The sequence below is a fragment of the Gopherus flavomarginatus genome, chromosome 9 (assembly GCF_025201925.1).
Source record: "Gopherus flavomarginatus isolate rGopFla2 chromosome 9, rGopFla2.mat.asm, whole genome shotgun sequence".
Taxonomy (NCBI): Eukaryota; Metazoa; Chordata; order Testudines; family Testudinidae; genus Gopherus; species Gopherus flavomarginatus.
The window spans coordinates 57,267,937-57,284,548 of NC_066625.1; the positions used below are offsets into that span (position 1 = coordinate 57,267,937).

Below are 16,612 nucleotides of genomic sequence, written 5' to 3' on the forward strand. Positions count from 1 at the left end.
TCAAAGAGGTTTTGACCTGTTGACCAGTTTTTCTTTTTATACATTGCATTGGTTGGGAACACACATGTTCATGAACAGAAAGCTATCTATATTCAAAGACTAACCACAAACAGACTAATTCTTAAAATGGTTCTTTATTCATAAACTTGATGCAAGTTTACAAATTACTGTACATTGCCAAATAATTCTGCAATGAAAAATGAAATCCAAAACAAAGCATGCCAAGTGTGCATCTGTCAACCTGCTAGCCCATTAGAATATTAAAGAATTCAATAATGTATTCAAAGATTTTAGCCTCAGGTTTTAAGGAACTTTAATGCTTAAAGAGTTCTGCCTTTCACTTAAGGTTGCTATCTGAGCAATTGGTTATCAGGATTCTATATGAATATATGTACAACCAAGTAAGCAGAAAGGCTGGCAAGTCATCCACTATACTCCCTAGAAGACTATTTGAAACAACACAGTACGTATCAGGAGTAGTGCCAAATTCCTTCAATCTGTTCTTTCAAGCTTAAAAACTGGATCTAGAAGCAAATGCACAAAGGCCCATGGGTGCCTGATAGAGAAAAGAAGAGCACAAATTTGATAGTTGTAACTAAAAACCACGTGCTTCTGGGCTAAAAAAAGTGCTTAATCCATGGTACACACCCTTATATCAATCCCTGGCAGTACAAAGGTCTAATCACTAATACTACAACCAAAATAGAATTGATTTAGGTAAGGCAATGAAATATAGTAATTACACAGACCCAGATTCATTTCCTAATAATGAAAGAATAGTTCCTGTTAGTCTTTCAATAACAAAAAGCACTGTCATGACTATGGCAACATTATTTTTACAACTCTGAATCAGGTGATGTCTTTTTTGTATTTTATTGTAGCTTTTATATAAAAACTTTTGTTCAAGGATTTTCATTTTGATTTGTGCCAATCACTTTATAAGTTCATTAGTTTACAAATGATTGCAACAACCCGTTAATAAAATGGAACACCTAAAAAGATTTTTAGTATCTTAAATAACTTCAAGCTTCATACTGTGGCTCCTTTTGTTAAGTAGCTTGAGCCAACAAGTAGCAGAAACAGCCCAGCAAGATTCTGATGCCCCAGTGGAAGTGACTAGTTACAAGGTTTTATTGGCACAGCCTTGCTCTGCTTAAAAATACAACAATCTAATAAAGAGTATCTCTTCCAAGGAACAGTTCATATCCTCACACAACCATGAAAAAAGTTTAATGACTTAACATACATGTTGTTTTCCTATATCTTTAATTTGGCAATACTACAAATGTTTTCATTTTAGACCAGAAAAACTACTGTGATTTACAAGACCTGAAATTTCCTAAAACAGTATTAAACAAACAATGTATTAAACTTTGTTGGCTTTAAATGAAACATTACAATGCAAGTCTCTGCAGTCCACATTCTGCAAAAGGTAAGTAGTAGTGAGTGACTCCTATTGAATGATCTTTTAGTAACTCAATAGCCAGCTTTAAAAAGTTTGCACTTTTAAACAAAAATGGAGAAGGAAGGGAGTGGCCCAAATATGCTTAATCCATAGGGACAAATACAGTAAAGGCCAAAACTGCTCAGTCCAAGATACCTAATAAGAGCAAAATGGTAAGGCTGTAAACTATACTGGATGTGTCTGACAGATTATCCACTAACTTATCTAATAGCTAAAGTCTTCAGTACTGCTGTTATAGGGGCACTCGTAGCTTGAATCTGTGTGTGTGTTGGAAAGAAATAAAAAAAGAGCTGTCTGACATTGGTCCAGGTGTACAGCAGTCCACAAATATTAACCATCTTCTTTTGGAGGAGTGTACCAGCCTAAAGAAGAACAAAGAAACACATTAGGCACTCTTAACTTTAGTGCGACACAGCTTTAGGCTCTATTTTGATGTATACTTGAAATTTAAATTGTATTTGAAAACTAGAACAAATCCACCACAGACTCTAAACTCCTATTGATTTCAGTGGAAGTTAAAGCACTCAAGATCAGACCCAGTATTTATATTTGAAAATAAAGCATTAACATTGAGCTCCTGTTGGCAGCAGCCATCCTGCTGAATTAGACAAATCTTAAGACACCAATATAGACAGCAAAGAGTAATGTGATCTAGTTTCCATCTGCTTTAGTTAAGACAAAGGTCCAGATTCTGGGATGTATTAGCAGGAATGTTGTAAGCAAGACATGAAAAGTAATTCTTCCACTTTACTCAGCACTTACAAGGCCTCAAAACTGGAGTATTGTGACCAGTTCTGGGCATCACACTTCAGGAAAGATGGACAAGTTGGAGAAAGTCCAAAGGAGAGCAACAAAAATGATTATAGGTCTAGAAACATGACTATGAGGAAAGATTGAGAAACTGGGTTTTAGTCTGGAGAAGAGAACATGATAACAGTCTTGAAGTACGTAAAAGGTTGTTATAAAGAGGAGAGTGATATATTTTTCTCTAACCACTGGAGACAAGACAAGAAATAATGGGCTTAAAATTGCAGCAACAGAAATTCAGGTTAGACATTAGGAAAACCTCCCCAGTTGTAAGGGTAGTTAACCACAGGAATAAGTTACCTAGGGAGGCTGTGGAATCTCTGTCATTAGAGGTTATTAAGAAGCAGGTTTAGACAAACAGCTGTCAGGGATGGTCTAGATCAAGGGTCGGCAACCTACGGTACGTGTGCCAACGGTGGCATGCGAGCAGATTTTTGATGGCATGCGGGGCAGGATGAGCCGCTCAGCCCGCCGGCACTCTGAGGTTCCTGTTGCTGGCCCCTTGCTAGCCGGGGTCCCATTCAGTGCCCGCTGCTGGACTGGGGGAAGGAACCCCAAGCTGGCAGCGGGCTGTGAGCCCAGCTGACAGGAGCCGACAGCCGAAACTCCAGAGCGGTGGCAGGCTGCCACTCGGGGGTTTCCACTGCCAGCTCCTGCCAGCTGGGGTCCCACTCAGCACTCGCTGCTGGCCTGGGGGAAGAAACCCCAGGCTTGCAGCAGGCTCAGACCCCAGCTGGCAGGAGCCGGTGGTGGAAACCCCAGAGGGGGGCTGGCAGAGATGCTCAGCCCACCCCTGAAACCCCACAGCTGGGCGGGCTGACCCGCCCAGCCCACTGCTGCTCTGGGGTTCCGGCTGCTGGCTCCTTACCAGCCAGGGTTCCCACCACAGCCCCCCTCACCTTGCTTCCAGCGCAGGACCCCTGCCAGACAGGGTCCAGGCTTCTGGCCCTGCTCAGCCCTACCAGTCGCCAGCTCCACTCACCTCAGCTGCCGATCTGGGATTCCAGCCGCTGACCTCCTGCCAGCCGGTTATCAACATATAACTCAGAAGCCTGTGTGCAGCTTAAAGTATCTAAATATGTGCCACCAGACATTGGAAAACTCAGCAAGGAAAAGCAAGGGCAAGGATCACGCTAAACTAATAAGACCTGCATTTTAAAATTTAAATTAAGCTTCTGAAATATTTTGAAAACCTTGTTTACTTTACATATAACAGTAGTTTGGTTATACAGTATAGACTTATAGAGAGACCTTCTAAAAATGTTAAAAAATGTATTGCTGGCACGCGAAGCCTTAAATTAGAGTGTATACGTGAAGACTCAGCACACCACTGCTGAAAGGTTGCCGACCCCTGGTCTAGATAATATTTAGTCCTGCCTCAGTGCAGGGGACTGGACTAGATGACCTATTGAGGTCCATTCCTGTCCTATATTTCTATGATTTTCAATCCTGCAAGCCTTGCATACACTCATTTGTTTGATTATATTGGTATATGCATATGAATATCCCATTTTGCAAGTGCACACTCAACTTTTGCACAAGTGTTTGAAAATATAGACCAAGACGTTCCTGGTGTTACAAGTCTGTTTCATCCTGCTGAGGACGGAATGGGAATGATGAACTATAACCGCACGTTCAGAAATGCCAACAAAGCAATTTACCTTTCAATATATATTTCAGTTGCTACACACCCAGAATAACTTGTGATCATGTGAAGGTTCAGTCTGTGAGACCAAGGTGTGCATGATTTTGTTTTGTTTAAATGGACACTGCCAAAATCAAAAGTATCTATTTAATTCTACCCACCATGCTAGCAAAAGTTTTAAGAGATCTGCCTCAAGTTTTGTATGATTAGTACAGTGCCTACTTAAGCTGTTCCTGAGGACCTACAGTAGCCATAAGTTAACAAAGAAGCCTTTAAACATCTTTAATACTGTGGATGCTGTGTGTATTGGTAAATCAGTGTAGCATATAGGTAGAACTAAAACAAAGAGCCATATTGACTTTTTTAGAATGAAAACAACCAGAAAGCTCAAGTAATAGCAGCTAATCATAACATTTCAAAGTGTTTTAGAATCAACTATTTCCAATATACATCTCTTCCACTGGTACAGAAGACATGCTTATTGTACAGATGTGTGCCTCAGTTTCCCTGAAAAACATATCCAAAGTCCAACTGAGACAGAGCTCTCCTGGCTCCCAGTGCCAGGTTTTAACCACTGGATCATACCCTGTCCCTAGATGAAGATTCTTTGATAAGTAAGTCAGCAAAGCAAGGCAGTATAAATAGCAGCTACAGTAATTCCTCACTTAAAGTCATCCCACTTAACGTTGTTTCGTTGCTGATCAATTAGGGAACATACTCATTTAAAATTGTGCAATGCTCCACTCTTACATTGTTTGGCTGCCTGCTTTCTCCACAGCTGACAGCCTCCCCAGCCCCACCCCGCAGCACCTTCCTGCTCCCTTCCCCACCTCCTGCCCAAGGCAATCAGCTGGCTTGTGGTATTTTGGAGGCAGGAGGGAGGGGAAGGAGCAAGGACTCAGTGCACAGGCTCCCTGCTCCCTCCTGAACGTGGCAATCAGCTGGCTTGTGGCATTTGGGGAGAAGGGGGAGGAGCCAGGACACAGCATGCGAAGTAAGGGGGAGGAGGTGGGGGGGGAAGAAGAGGCGGGGGAAGGGATGAAGTGGGTGGGCTGAGGGTTGAGCCCCCCGCCCCTGGTGCTTGCACAGTAGGGGAAGCTGTCCTGGAACTTAACCATCCCATTTACATTAATTGTTGAGGAAATTGGATTCACTTAACATAGTTTCACTTAAAGTCGCATTTTTCAGGAACATAACTACAACATTAAGTGAGGAGTTACTGTACTTCTCTTTGTAACAGCCTTGTCAACTTTAAAAGTAGTTGACTAGTCTAGGTGAATTGTCTAGTTGCAAAACAATGCCAAATCATGATGTGGGATGTTAGATCAGTTATCCGCTCCCAGGTGGCTCACTGAAGCTGGAAAGTAGTAATACTAATATCTAGAGGGAGCCATGTCCACCTTACCACACAACAGGTGAACAGCAGCACCAGCTGGTGGCAACTGGTTTTGTATGGGGGAAAGCATATCTCCCCACCTTCAGAGCCAGACTGAACAGTTTTCAGGCTACACATTTTAATTTGTACTTTCTAACCCTTCTACTCCATTCTCTCATTGGATTATTGCTTTCACATGTCTTGGCTATATTTAGATAAGCTCTTTGGAAATGGAAAACATCTCTTCCAAATAAACCATGTAAACCAGATCTACCAAATAAACCAGGTAAAAGTTTGTATTGTATGGCAATTATATTAGGCCTGGTATACATTGGGGGGGCAACTGATCTAAGATACGCAACTTCAGCTACGAGAATAGCGCAGCTGAAGTTGACGTATCTTAGATCGACTTACCTCCCGTCTTCACGGTGTGGGATCAACGGCCACAGCTCCCCTGTCAACTTCGCTTCAGCCTCTCACTCTGGTGGAGTTCTGGAGTCGACAGGGAGCACGTTCAGGGATTGATTTATCGTGTCTAGACAAGATGTGATAAAATCGATCCCCAATATATCGATCACTACCTGCCCATCCAGCGGGTAGCGTGGACGTACCCTTAGTTTCAAGCATTACTATCTTTTCCATGCCACTGTACAATTTGTACAGACAAGAACATACAAAATTACAAAATGTAAACATTTACATACCATTTTTCTCATGTATCTGTACTAGAGACTTATAGGACTGCTGTGCTCTTGCTAGATTATATTGGTTCTGAAATAAAAATAAGTCATTTAATACTACCATCAAGTAGTGACATCAAGTCATGCAGGACCAAAAAAAATGGGCAGATACTTAAGCAAAACAAAGTAACTGTTTGAAAAGTTAGACAGTACTATAAGTAGAACAAAAAATTGTCTATTAAGAGGTGCCATGCAAGAAAACCAACTGCAGTCTTAACCTGCAAAATCCATGGCCTCGGGGACTGAAGAGTCCGCTCTCATCATACTAAAAAGCCACGTACAGTGGTTGTGTGATGGGACTTGCTAACTAACAAAATACAGGGCTTCAGGTTTCAAAGTACATTGTATTAAAGTGCTGTTCTTGCACCTAGTCTTTTTTTAGGGGGACATGAAATATGCTGCTATCTTAAGCCACTGCATTCTGAATCATGTACAAGTTAAATTTTTCCACATAGTACCAATACAGGCAAATATTAGGACAGTAATGGTATGGCTACACTGCAATAAAAACACCCCCAGCTGCCCTGTATCAGCTGACTTGTGCTTGAGGGGCTCAGTCTGCAGGGCTATAAAATTGCAGTGTAGACCTCTGGGCTCAGGCTAGAGCCTGGACTCTGGGACCCTGAAAGGGGGAAGGACCCCAGAGCCTGGGTTCCAGCCTGAGCCTAGACATCTACTCTGCAATTTTAAAGTCCCGCAGCTGACAAAGGCCAGCCAAAGGTGTTTTATTGCAGTGTAGACATAACATTTCATAGATGAATGACTTCTAGGGTAAGGGACATTCCAGGTGGATAGATTTAAAAAAGTCAACCTACCTAACGTGTTTTAAAAGATTCTTACTGTCAAACTAATTAGCCATCTTCCACACAAGGCTTGTAATATTAAAAACCTGGCTCTCAGGGTAAGACATTCTTTTTTTAAAAAGTGGAGCAGGCAGAAGTAGAAATGGCACAGTTTGCATGCACTCAATATCAGAAATGGCTCCAACATTAACAGGCTCACAAATTTGAGATGGTTCACAAATTTGTGCTACAGTTTGGAGCTCTGAGGCCTAAATAGCCTGCAGACTCTAGCACTCCACTTGACCATAGCAATGCAGATCTGATCAGTGTTATAATTTAACACCCTAAGATGAAATTTAAGTTGATAAGAACAGCAAAACTGCTTAACTTTTAACAGTCAATGGACTGGACCAATAGGATAGCAGTCTCCTGCCACGGGGTAAGTAGAAGCAATAGGTAAAATGCATTTTAAGGGTGCCTACGTGATCTAGTCTCCTAATTCATTCATAACTTAAGCCCTTATGAAAGGTCCATGGGACTTAGAATTAAGTGCCTAAGCCACTTTGAAAGTGGGACCTGGGTAAACATTTTTAAGAATACCTAACATGGTTTGTCTCTCTCATTTTATGGTGAATTACTAGTCTGTTTCTATGCAGGTGTCCCCTTAATAGTGGTAAGATCAGACAACTTTTAGAGTCACATACAAAGATCTATGATAGTTATTTCATTAATTTTTCATCCTTTATTAAAATATTTAATGTTTACCAAAAAGCTTTCTTCAGGTACTTTTTCTCAACTACCAAGAGAAGGCAAAAAGTTGTTTAAAAGTTAGTTTGGATGCAACAATCTCCCTGTACCAGAGTGACATGCTCCAGAATCCTGCATAGGAATGCAGGGCTCCTCACTCATCCTGGCATGAAAATACAGGATGGATTCAGTCAGCACTAATCAGAATTTAAGAAGGGTTGGAGCCTGCTCAGGAGCACAGAGAACTAGGGACAGAGTGACAGAGCACTGGCAAAGAAAGCCTTAAGAAGAGTCAATCTTGGGAGAAAGTTCAGGCTGAAGTTTATGCTGCATTAAATTACTAACAGAAGCCAGAACGAGGACAGTAGGAGCTTCACCTGCTTCTTTGACCCTTCCATGTAAACAAATATTTGTCCTCCGGCTCACACACAAATTGTTTCCTAACAAACTCATAACATTCATTTCCAGCAAACTAGCCACAAATACACCAATATGTTTCAGCACACAAAAATGAAATCAAAAGTTTATATGGACATTAAATTAATCTTAAAACCAAACGGTTGTTTTATACTTGAGCTTTCTATAAGAGTCAACATAAAATGCAAAATAAAACAAGTATCTACCCACAACACAAAAAAGTCACTTCAATAATTATACATAATATATTTACCTTGTTGGCTCCAAACTGTACTCTGGCTTTTCCTTTGACTAAAGTGGCATTGATCTGCATGATGACCGATTCTATTGAATAGGCACTACTCCAGCCCTAAAGGAAGAAGGAAATACTTCTACAGAATATGTGCTTGTATTCTTACGCTCACCTTGCAAATCCACTCTGGAAAGTATGTTGCTTTTTGCTAAACTCTAGCAAACGATGGTATTTTTGGTTAATAGCTTTTAAAACTATAAAACAATTAGTTATTCCCAAGAGAAACACAAGAAACTAAAGTAAACTATGTTAGCATAAAGAGCTTGTAGGAAAAAGGAAAAAGCCAAGTTGCACACATTTCCAGAATCTGGTAAGACAAAAAACAAAGAAAAACACAACTACATTATAGAATTCTACTCATTTTCAGCTAGCTTTACAATAGCAATTAAAGCTTTAAAAAAAACTCCTTTTAATGACTCAATTAAGCAATTAAGTGAGCAAAAAGATCCTGTTTCCACACACATCTGGGCAGCCTCTCTGGCACTGTTTTACCTTTCCAGGGTTCACACAAGTCTCTAGACTTTTACACGAGCTATTTTTGTAGGGGAGATGCTGTCCACTGCAATCTTCTTTCCATAGGCAGCAGCTATCTACTCCTAAATTAACACTGCTTCAAGCAACATTCACCGAAGCTCAGCACCTGCACCCCCCTATCAGATTTTGTGGGGCAGCTGCTAGGATAGAAGGTGGGGGGGAAGGAGGGGGTTCAAAGGAGCAGGACAAAATGATCTCGCCTTTTACTGAATCTGGGTCCCTCTCTCACAGACTCCAGGAATCCATCAAGTTTGGGGTGGGGAGAAAGAACAGGACTTCTTGTTTCCTCTCCCTCCCCAGTCCCTCCAGGGTGAAGAGGAAGACCTGATGCAAGTTCAGTAAGGTGACCCTTACACAGCTCAAGCTTCCTGGACCTTGTTCCCCTATGGCAAGCATTTCCACAGGAGTGTATGATTTGGCCCTTTGTTCCTAACAGGCAGTGGTGTTTAAGCAAACATACAAAAAACACCTTCTTATTACTATTCCTAAGAAATATTCTTCGTTCTAGTCAGGATGCTAACTGCTATTACAATCACCTCCCCCCCCACCCCCCCCCCCAAACTAAGCATTGCACCCTTTCACCATTACTCTTGACAATTAAAAAACCAAAAACACACACACACACACACACACACACACAGAAAATACAAAAGATTTTGATTTTATATTCACCTGTTTAGTAAGAAGTTCCATGCATAATGCACCCCCACCCAGGACATACCTAAAAATAAATGTTAGATTAGAAATTTTGAATTCAACATGGCTTTTATTTGGCATCTTTCAAGACCAGTTTGTAAAGAGATTACAATGCAGTTATACCCTCAGGCTGTTATGAGTTAACCTGTCACGCTGTTTGCTCATCTATAAAAAATTAGGGAGCATTTTCAAGGGCAATATATTGCAGTATGTTAGCCAAATACATTTATTTATATAGAGCAGAATGATGTCTAGAGACAAGAGAAACTAATCTGCTTTGTCCAACCACAAGGGAAGTCTTAGTGAGAATCAGTGACTCAGCTAGTCTGGACAGTTTACACAGTCAGAATTGAAAAATGTGGCAGAGGGATGCTATTTTTGATGGCTCTATTGTGGACATAGTACAAATGGATCGTTTTTAGAGTTACTTCCAAAAAGGAATTTAACATAACTCCAGCAACTTTACAAGTATGTGCAATGGCCTCCTCTTCACAGAAGAGACAGGCTAGAGGGGCATTCATTATTTAATCTTAAAACTCACCTTCTCAAGCATTTTGTCACTTCTAAACCAAATAACTCCCCAACATGCACTATACATACTGTGAAGTCACTCTGAACGAACATCAGCAATTCACAACATGCCAGGGCAACAAAGGGAATGGGATGGAGTACCATGAGTTTTAAGCCCCAAAGTGCAGACTGTTTTCCTTCATCTGGACTATCAGAGGCATGCTGGACACATTTCTGAAGTTGGAATTGTGTTACATTCCTCTCCGATAGTCATGAAAAAAATCTAGATCTTTAGAGCTATTAACCTTTTCTTTTCCAGCAATTTTGCACCAGGAAGAATGAGTTTAAGGAAGAGAGTGCACTTCTAAATGGGTAATGAATGTGCACTGTTTTCATATTACTTTTTATATATTTGTGTGACAGCAGCAGTCATGTCTACAATTCAAAATTACTATTTCTTGAATTAAGGTTGACAATAAGTTACGGCAGAGTCAGAATCAGTACCAGTTTCCAATAAATTCAGACTTTTTTTTTTAATAAGAATGTCACTTATCTTCCTGCAACACTGATGCCGAATTCCATCCCATCCCAATAAATATCTATAAGCGTCCCCAACACCGCCCAGCTAATGTACTTCAGTAATACTCTAAAGGAATCATCCTTAGGAGTAAGAAGGTCATCAAGTTAAATGCTTCTGGGCTATGCTTGCACTAACTTTTCCCCTAAAACTCCCCACTGTTACAGGAGATGCAGCTCCACCAGTGTGAAAGCCAGTATAGACTGGCCAGCAGCGTTATAACCACCACGTCATCTGCTCTGAGCACAGCAGGATTAAATCACCTGGAGCTAACGACACCGGCAGTTATCCTTACTGTTACACCTATCATTGCTACCGCTAACATCAATAGCAGGAATTCTAGGGAAAAGAATTAGTGTACATACACACTTTGCAAGGTCACAATGGACTAAACCAACACATTTCATATAGGCAGCTAGCTGGAAGCTACTTTAGCTCACTGGTTTGAATTAGCAGTGATTGAGAAGCAAGTCTCTGTGTCTGTCTGATTTCCTGAGCACTGTCATAGTTTCTTGTCCTACAGCAGTTCATCAATATACATTGTGGGGTCTTGCCTTAAAATCCAGTTGCAGTTCCCAGAAATCAAGGGTGTCTTCAGCAGAGTTTCTACTACAAACCTTTTTATACGAGTTAAAAAAAAACAAAAACAAAAAAACAAAACAAAAAAAAGAAAAAAAAAAACTTACCCTCCCGTGAGCACAGGAGATACCACTCGCACAAAGGGTGGATCAAAAGGAAAATTATCCTGAAAACAAAGTATAGAGTTAAAAGCTATGCTGCAATACTGATTTCCAGTAAGAAAAGGATATTTCAATTTATTCTTTGGGAAATGCATAGTTTATAGAGTTAGAAAAGTTCAATCTTCACCTTGCATTCATGTAGAAGTTTACATTACCTCTAGCAGAACTTCAGCCTTGGAATGTGATAGTAATATATTAAAAATCGTATTTGTTTTTGAAAGCTATACCATCATCTTTCAAACAGAGCAGTGGTTCTCAAACTGTGGGTCAGGACCCCAAGGTGGGTTGCCACCCCCTTTGAATGGGGTCGCCATGGCTGGCTTAGATTTGCTGGGGCCCGGGACTGAAGCCTGAGCCCCATGGCCAAAGCCAAAGCCCAAGGGCTTCAGCCCTGGGCAGCAGGACTCAGGTTGCAGGCCCCCTACCTGGGGATGAAGCCCTTGAGCTTCAGCTTTGGCCCCCCTGCCCAGAGCAGAGGGCTCAGGCTTTGCCCTCCTCACACCCGGGGCAGTGGGACTTGGGCAGGCTCACACTTCAGTCCCCACTTCTGGGGTTGTGAAGTAATTTTTGTTGTCAGAAGGGGGTTGCAGTGCAATGAAGTTTGAGAACCCCTGAAATACAGCACATGGCCTATTACCATTTAAAATGGTTTCTACATCCAGACAGTAAAAATTTCCTCTCAGTGCTATATTGATACCCATTTACCTTAAATGAGAAGTTGAGCAAAATGTATTCTACGCCTTCTTTTTCTTTTAAGACCTGAAGATCACTATGTAACGGGCTGTCAGGATCAACTCTAGGAATTAAACAGGTGGGAAAAGCAAACAGAAATGAAATGAATTATTTGGCTTTCCACAGAAGAGAAAATTACCCTTTAAGAGTTCCTTTATCTCCTTTAATGTTCTTGCAGTTTCAATTAACTTTTACAATTCTTAAATCAAAGCACAAATGCAGGTACACTCTGCAGTTGAAAGTAGCACCAAGAAGATTCACTGTGATGTATCATGTTCTTACCATACTTATGTTATTCAAGGATTTGAAATGTAGACATTCAAAAAAAAAAAAAAACAAAACACAAACCCCTTTTGTTTGAAAATAGTAATTCATTTTCTCGTCACTGAAATTTGGTATCCTTCTAAAAGTTAAATGCTTTTAAATGAAGGGATTTTTACAGTTGTACTCAAACCTTCAATGTCTACTAACTGAACTAGTTACATTTGATGTATAGTGCAGAGTTCTAGATTACCATAGGTTTCAGAGTAGCAACCGTGTTAGTCTGTATCCGCAAAAAGAACAGGAGTACTTGTGGCATCTTAGAAACTAACAAATTTATTTGAGCATAAGCTTTCAGCCCACTTCTTCGGATTACCATAGAATCAGAAATTCTGCGTCTGTGGCATTAGGAAAGCCGACGGTGTTTGCTATCAGCACAATTTCAACAACCCTGTTTATAAGCAGACACTGATGGCAGGATTACAAAAAAAGCAGCCCGTTATCAGTTCTTGCAGTGCTAGGTTAATCCTACCTCAAGAACTGGAATCTCAATAAACTTTTTAGTAAGAACACAGAGAGAGTCCCTTGTAAGTTTGTTTAAATATGGGCTGGATGCATCAAGCACTTTGCTGAAGACCAGAGATATTCCACTGGAAGCCAGTAGCACTTCTCTGAATGCCTACAACCACACTAAGGCTATGTCTACACTGATAATTGAACGACACAATTTTGTCTTTCAGAGGTGTTAAACCCCCCAGAAAGACAAAAGTTTTGCTACAACAAGCATCGGTGTGACCAGAGCCTTGTCAGCAGGAGAACACAAATGCCACTCGTTGCGGGAGGAAGTTTTGACGGCAGAAGAGCCGACAAACAGTGGCTATACTGCCTGACTTTTAGTGGCACGGCTGTAGCGACACAGCTGTGTTGCTAAAAGCTGTTTAGTGAAGACAAGCCCTCAGAGAGGGAAACAAGGCTTGTGCTCATGGCAGCTGGGGGCGGGTCAGGGATCCATCCAGAGAGGGTTCCCTCACAGCAGTTGTCCTGTGTGTCCATGCAGTTCTGGGAGAACCTCATAGCAGTGTGATGGAATCCACTTCACCACTTCTAGGGGACAGATGTAACTAGCTTGGTTTGGGGTATGTTTTTCCTTCTTAGAGGTTAATCTGTAGGTTAGCATGTTACCCTATCACCAGGGATGATTTCAAGGGAATTGCTCTGGGAATAAGGTAAAAGATGTATACACTTTAAAAAGTATAGCTATGTCAGTAATATTGGCCAACATGTGCAGTAAAAAGCCTAAGATTTTCAATCTTGTTAACATTTCATAGTTCACACACAGTGATTAGGACTATATCCTGGAATTGTATTTTTTTCATTGTAGGCATATGTCATTGTTGAGCCATAAAAATAAAAGCTGCTAAAGCCAGTAAAGCAGTTCTGTTCTTTTGTATAACTCAAAAAGAATCAAAACCTATTTATTCTTCAAGTTAAAATATTATTCAGTATAACAGGTTCACCATTTTGTAAGGGTTTGGGGAGAAAACCTTGGTGGTCAAAAATTATGGTAAAAGAGCACTGGTTTGACAGTGTAAATTCAGGCATATTCTGTGCCAGCTCTACCAATGCACTTCAGTTCAGTGTGCATTAATTCCAAAGACCTCTATCCAGGAAGCTTTCATAGTACATTCCAGCTAGACAGTGTCAATTCCACACTGTAATCTGTGTAACAGCATTAACATAGGTTCTTTAGGAGAGAGAGTGTTTTAAAAATAAAATGTAAACTTACTTTAGAAGTTTAACGTGCCACTCATACAGGCTGTCATTTACAAGTTCCACTGAATAAATCCCTATGGAAGTATTAGACAAGACAAGTTATTAAGGAACCAGAATGTACTGTTCTGAATTAACTGTGTAACACCATCCCAAACAGATTATGTTTTACCATTAATAAGGAAAAGCATATAAAATCTGTTATATCCTTTTAAGTGCCTGACCAGGCCAGTCTGTGGCTATAAGCAAGGATTAATCTATCAGATACATCAAGGGATAAGAGCCACAATTCAAGATATGGTTATCTAAAGGAAACCAGAAGTACTTTCAGAATAAGGTGGCAAAAAAAAAAAAAAAAAGTCTCCTAATAGTTTCAAATGGGAATACCACACAAATCAAGAGTGTCCTTTCCCATTCTAGAATTTTTCCACTTCTGTTCTCTTCATATTTCCTAACATATATAGCCACATCTCATTCAATGCTAAACAGGCTTCATCTCCTGTACAAAGATTAGTATTATGCACGTTAATCCAAACCAACAATTTCCTAATTTGCAGGTGGGGGCTCATCCAATCAATGTTGCCAGAAAGGTAACCACCGAATAGAAAATAAAAAAAAAAAAAAAAAAGGAGGTTGCTATCACAGTGGGTAGTGACAGACTCTCTAACGGCAGACCAAAAGGATGTCCGTCTCTGGCAGTCTGTAAACAGCATGATTTGAGACTCTGATCTGTGTATGTTTAAACTATTTATTGTACAAATTAAAGTTACAGAATATACTGAAAATGTGCCTGTTGCCTTACATAACTAAACTTCACCACAGCATTTTACAGGAGTCAGTATATTAAGTACAGGGAACACAAACAGTCAAGTAAACCTTTCACTGCATAAGGCAAGACTGGTACGTTTTTAAAGATGTAATTTTTACATGGATAAAAAAACAAAATCACATCATTACACAGGCAGGAATATTCTGAAGATTATAATTCCAACAGGAGAGCCTGGTAACTATGCAATCTGTAGAAATCTCATTCCTTTCTGAAGGAATATACAACTCCAGTAATCACTTCCACCATCTGATTCTTTGATACCAAAGGCTGTGATTTTATCACTGGTAATCAATTATAAGTTATTATTCTAGTATCTTTGCATTTGGAATTGTTAGTGTTGGTGCAAATCTGTGAGCTATGGATGACCAAGTCACTCAGAAGTCTGAGTGTATTTTGACAGATTTCTTATAAAAAACTGTGTTCAAACTAGATATGTGGCATCACAGCAAAGACAGACAAGTGCATGCAGAACTTTCAGAGACCACAACTGTACATTCTCATCCCTCTAACACCAAGACAATCAGTAGGGAGGAAAAAAAATTATCTATGGGGCTCTCAGGCTACAGCATTTGACAATCACGTGGTTTCAATACTTTCACTCTACAAAGTAGCATAATCTTAGCAAATTGTCCACCTATAGACTGGCATAATGCGCCAATCTCCTAAACACTTCACAGAGGCATTGAAATAAGGCACCCTGGGTCAGTAGTTGCATCTAAAATGACTCAATACCATTAAATCCACCTGAGACAGTGCACATGCATATTTAATGAAGACTTTAGCAACCAGGTTTCTTGCCTTTCAAAAGGATACTGCTCTTGATGGAAACGGCTTTCCTAAAATGAACCTGAAATCCCCAAAGAGACAGCAAAACACACCATGATTTAATGCAGATTAGAGCAAATGGCCTAACTGTAGATTCTTCTCAGCCTCACTGACTAGTCTGTGCTGGTTTAAAGGGGTAATCTGAACAAAAAGACAGTGGTGGATAGTGTCACAAAATGAACACTCGACAGCAGCATGTAGCATGAGCTTAGCACTGTTCTGTATGATCAGATCTGTATTTCAGACCAGATAAAATATAGGAAATCCATAACAATATTAAAGTAAATATTCTGAAATGGAACTGAGACAGTCTCAGACTGGTGGTCTTACTTGTTCAGTTCTGTCATCTCTTAAATATAAATTAAAATACCAAAGCCACTGAATGAGGGTCAGGCACACTAGAATGAGAAAACTGGCACAGTAACTCAAAATAGGACAGGCAAAATGCAGAAAAATGCCTTTAGACAAAATCAGAGCAGCAATCATTCTTTTTAATTTATTTGAGAACAAGGCTTCCTATCCTGACAGCTGGGACAGGCATTTTCCTGTCAGACAAGCAAATCTGAAGACTTTTGATCAGGAATTGCCCCTATTCCCACCCTGACCTGTACTTGTACTCTTGTCCCTTGTGTGGGCAAGAAATAAGACATTAGGGCTAAGTCAGTATGGCTATGTTCTGCTCAGGAAGTTATAGTAAATTCATCTGCAGTAACAACCATATAAAAAACTTTTACTCACTACAGAAAGCGACCAGACAACACAATCCACTCACCCCATTGTTGTGCTATTTCAGGCAATTTCTATATACGGCACAAAGAGAATAGCCAGCCTTTATCTGACTAAGCTAATCTATTGGGTAAATGATCAA

General features: G+C 40.3%; 1 protein-coding gene across 5 annotated transcripts in view; it reads right to left on the bottom strand.

The window, feature by feature from the left end:
* Positions 1-115: 115 nt before the first annotated feature.
* The window catches only part of UBE2Q2 (ubiquitin conjugating enzyme E2 Q2), a 79,461-nt gene continuing 62,964 nt past the window's right edge, over positions 116-16,612 (bottom strand). For 4 of the 5 annotated variants that reach the window (XM_050967037.1, XM_050967036.1, XM_050967035.1 and 1 more), the window contains 7 exons: positions 14,107-14,167; positions 12,033-12,123; positions 11,274-11,332; positions 9,477-9,525; positions 8,232-8,327; positions 5,997-6,063; positions 116-1,827 (listed from right to left, as the gene is read on the bottom strand). In XM_050967037.1, the coding sequence (XP_050822994.1) occupies positions 1,796-1,827; positions 5,997-6,063; positions 8,232-8,327; positions 9,477-9,525; positions 11,274-11,332; positions 12,033-12,123; positions 14,107-14,167 (455 nt within the window). In that variant the 3' untranslated portion in view covers positions 116-1,795. The other variant, XM_050967034.1, reaches the window with a different exon arrangement.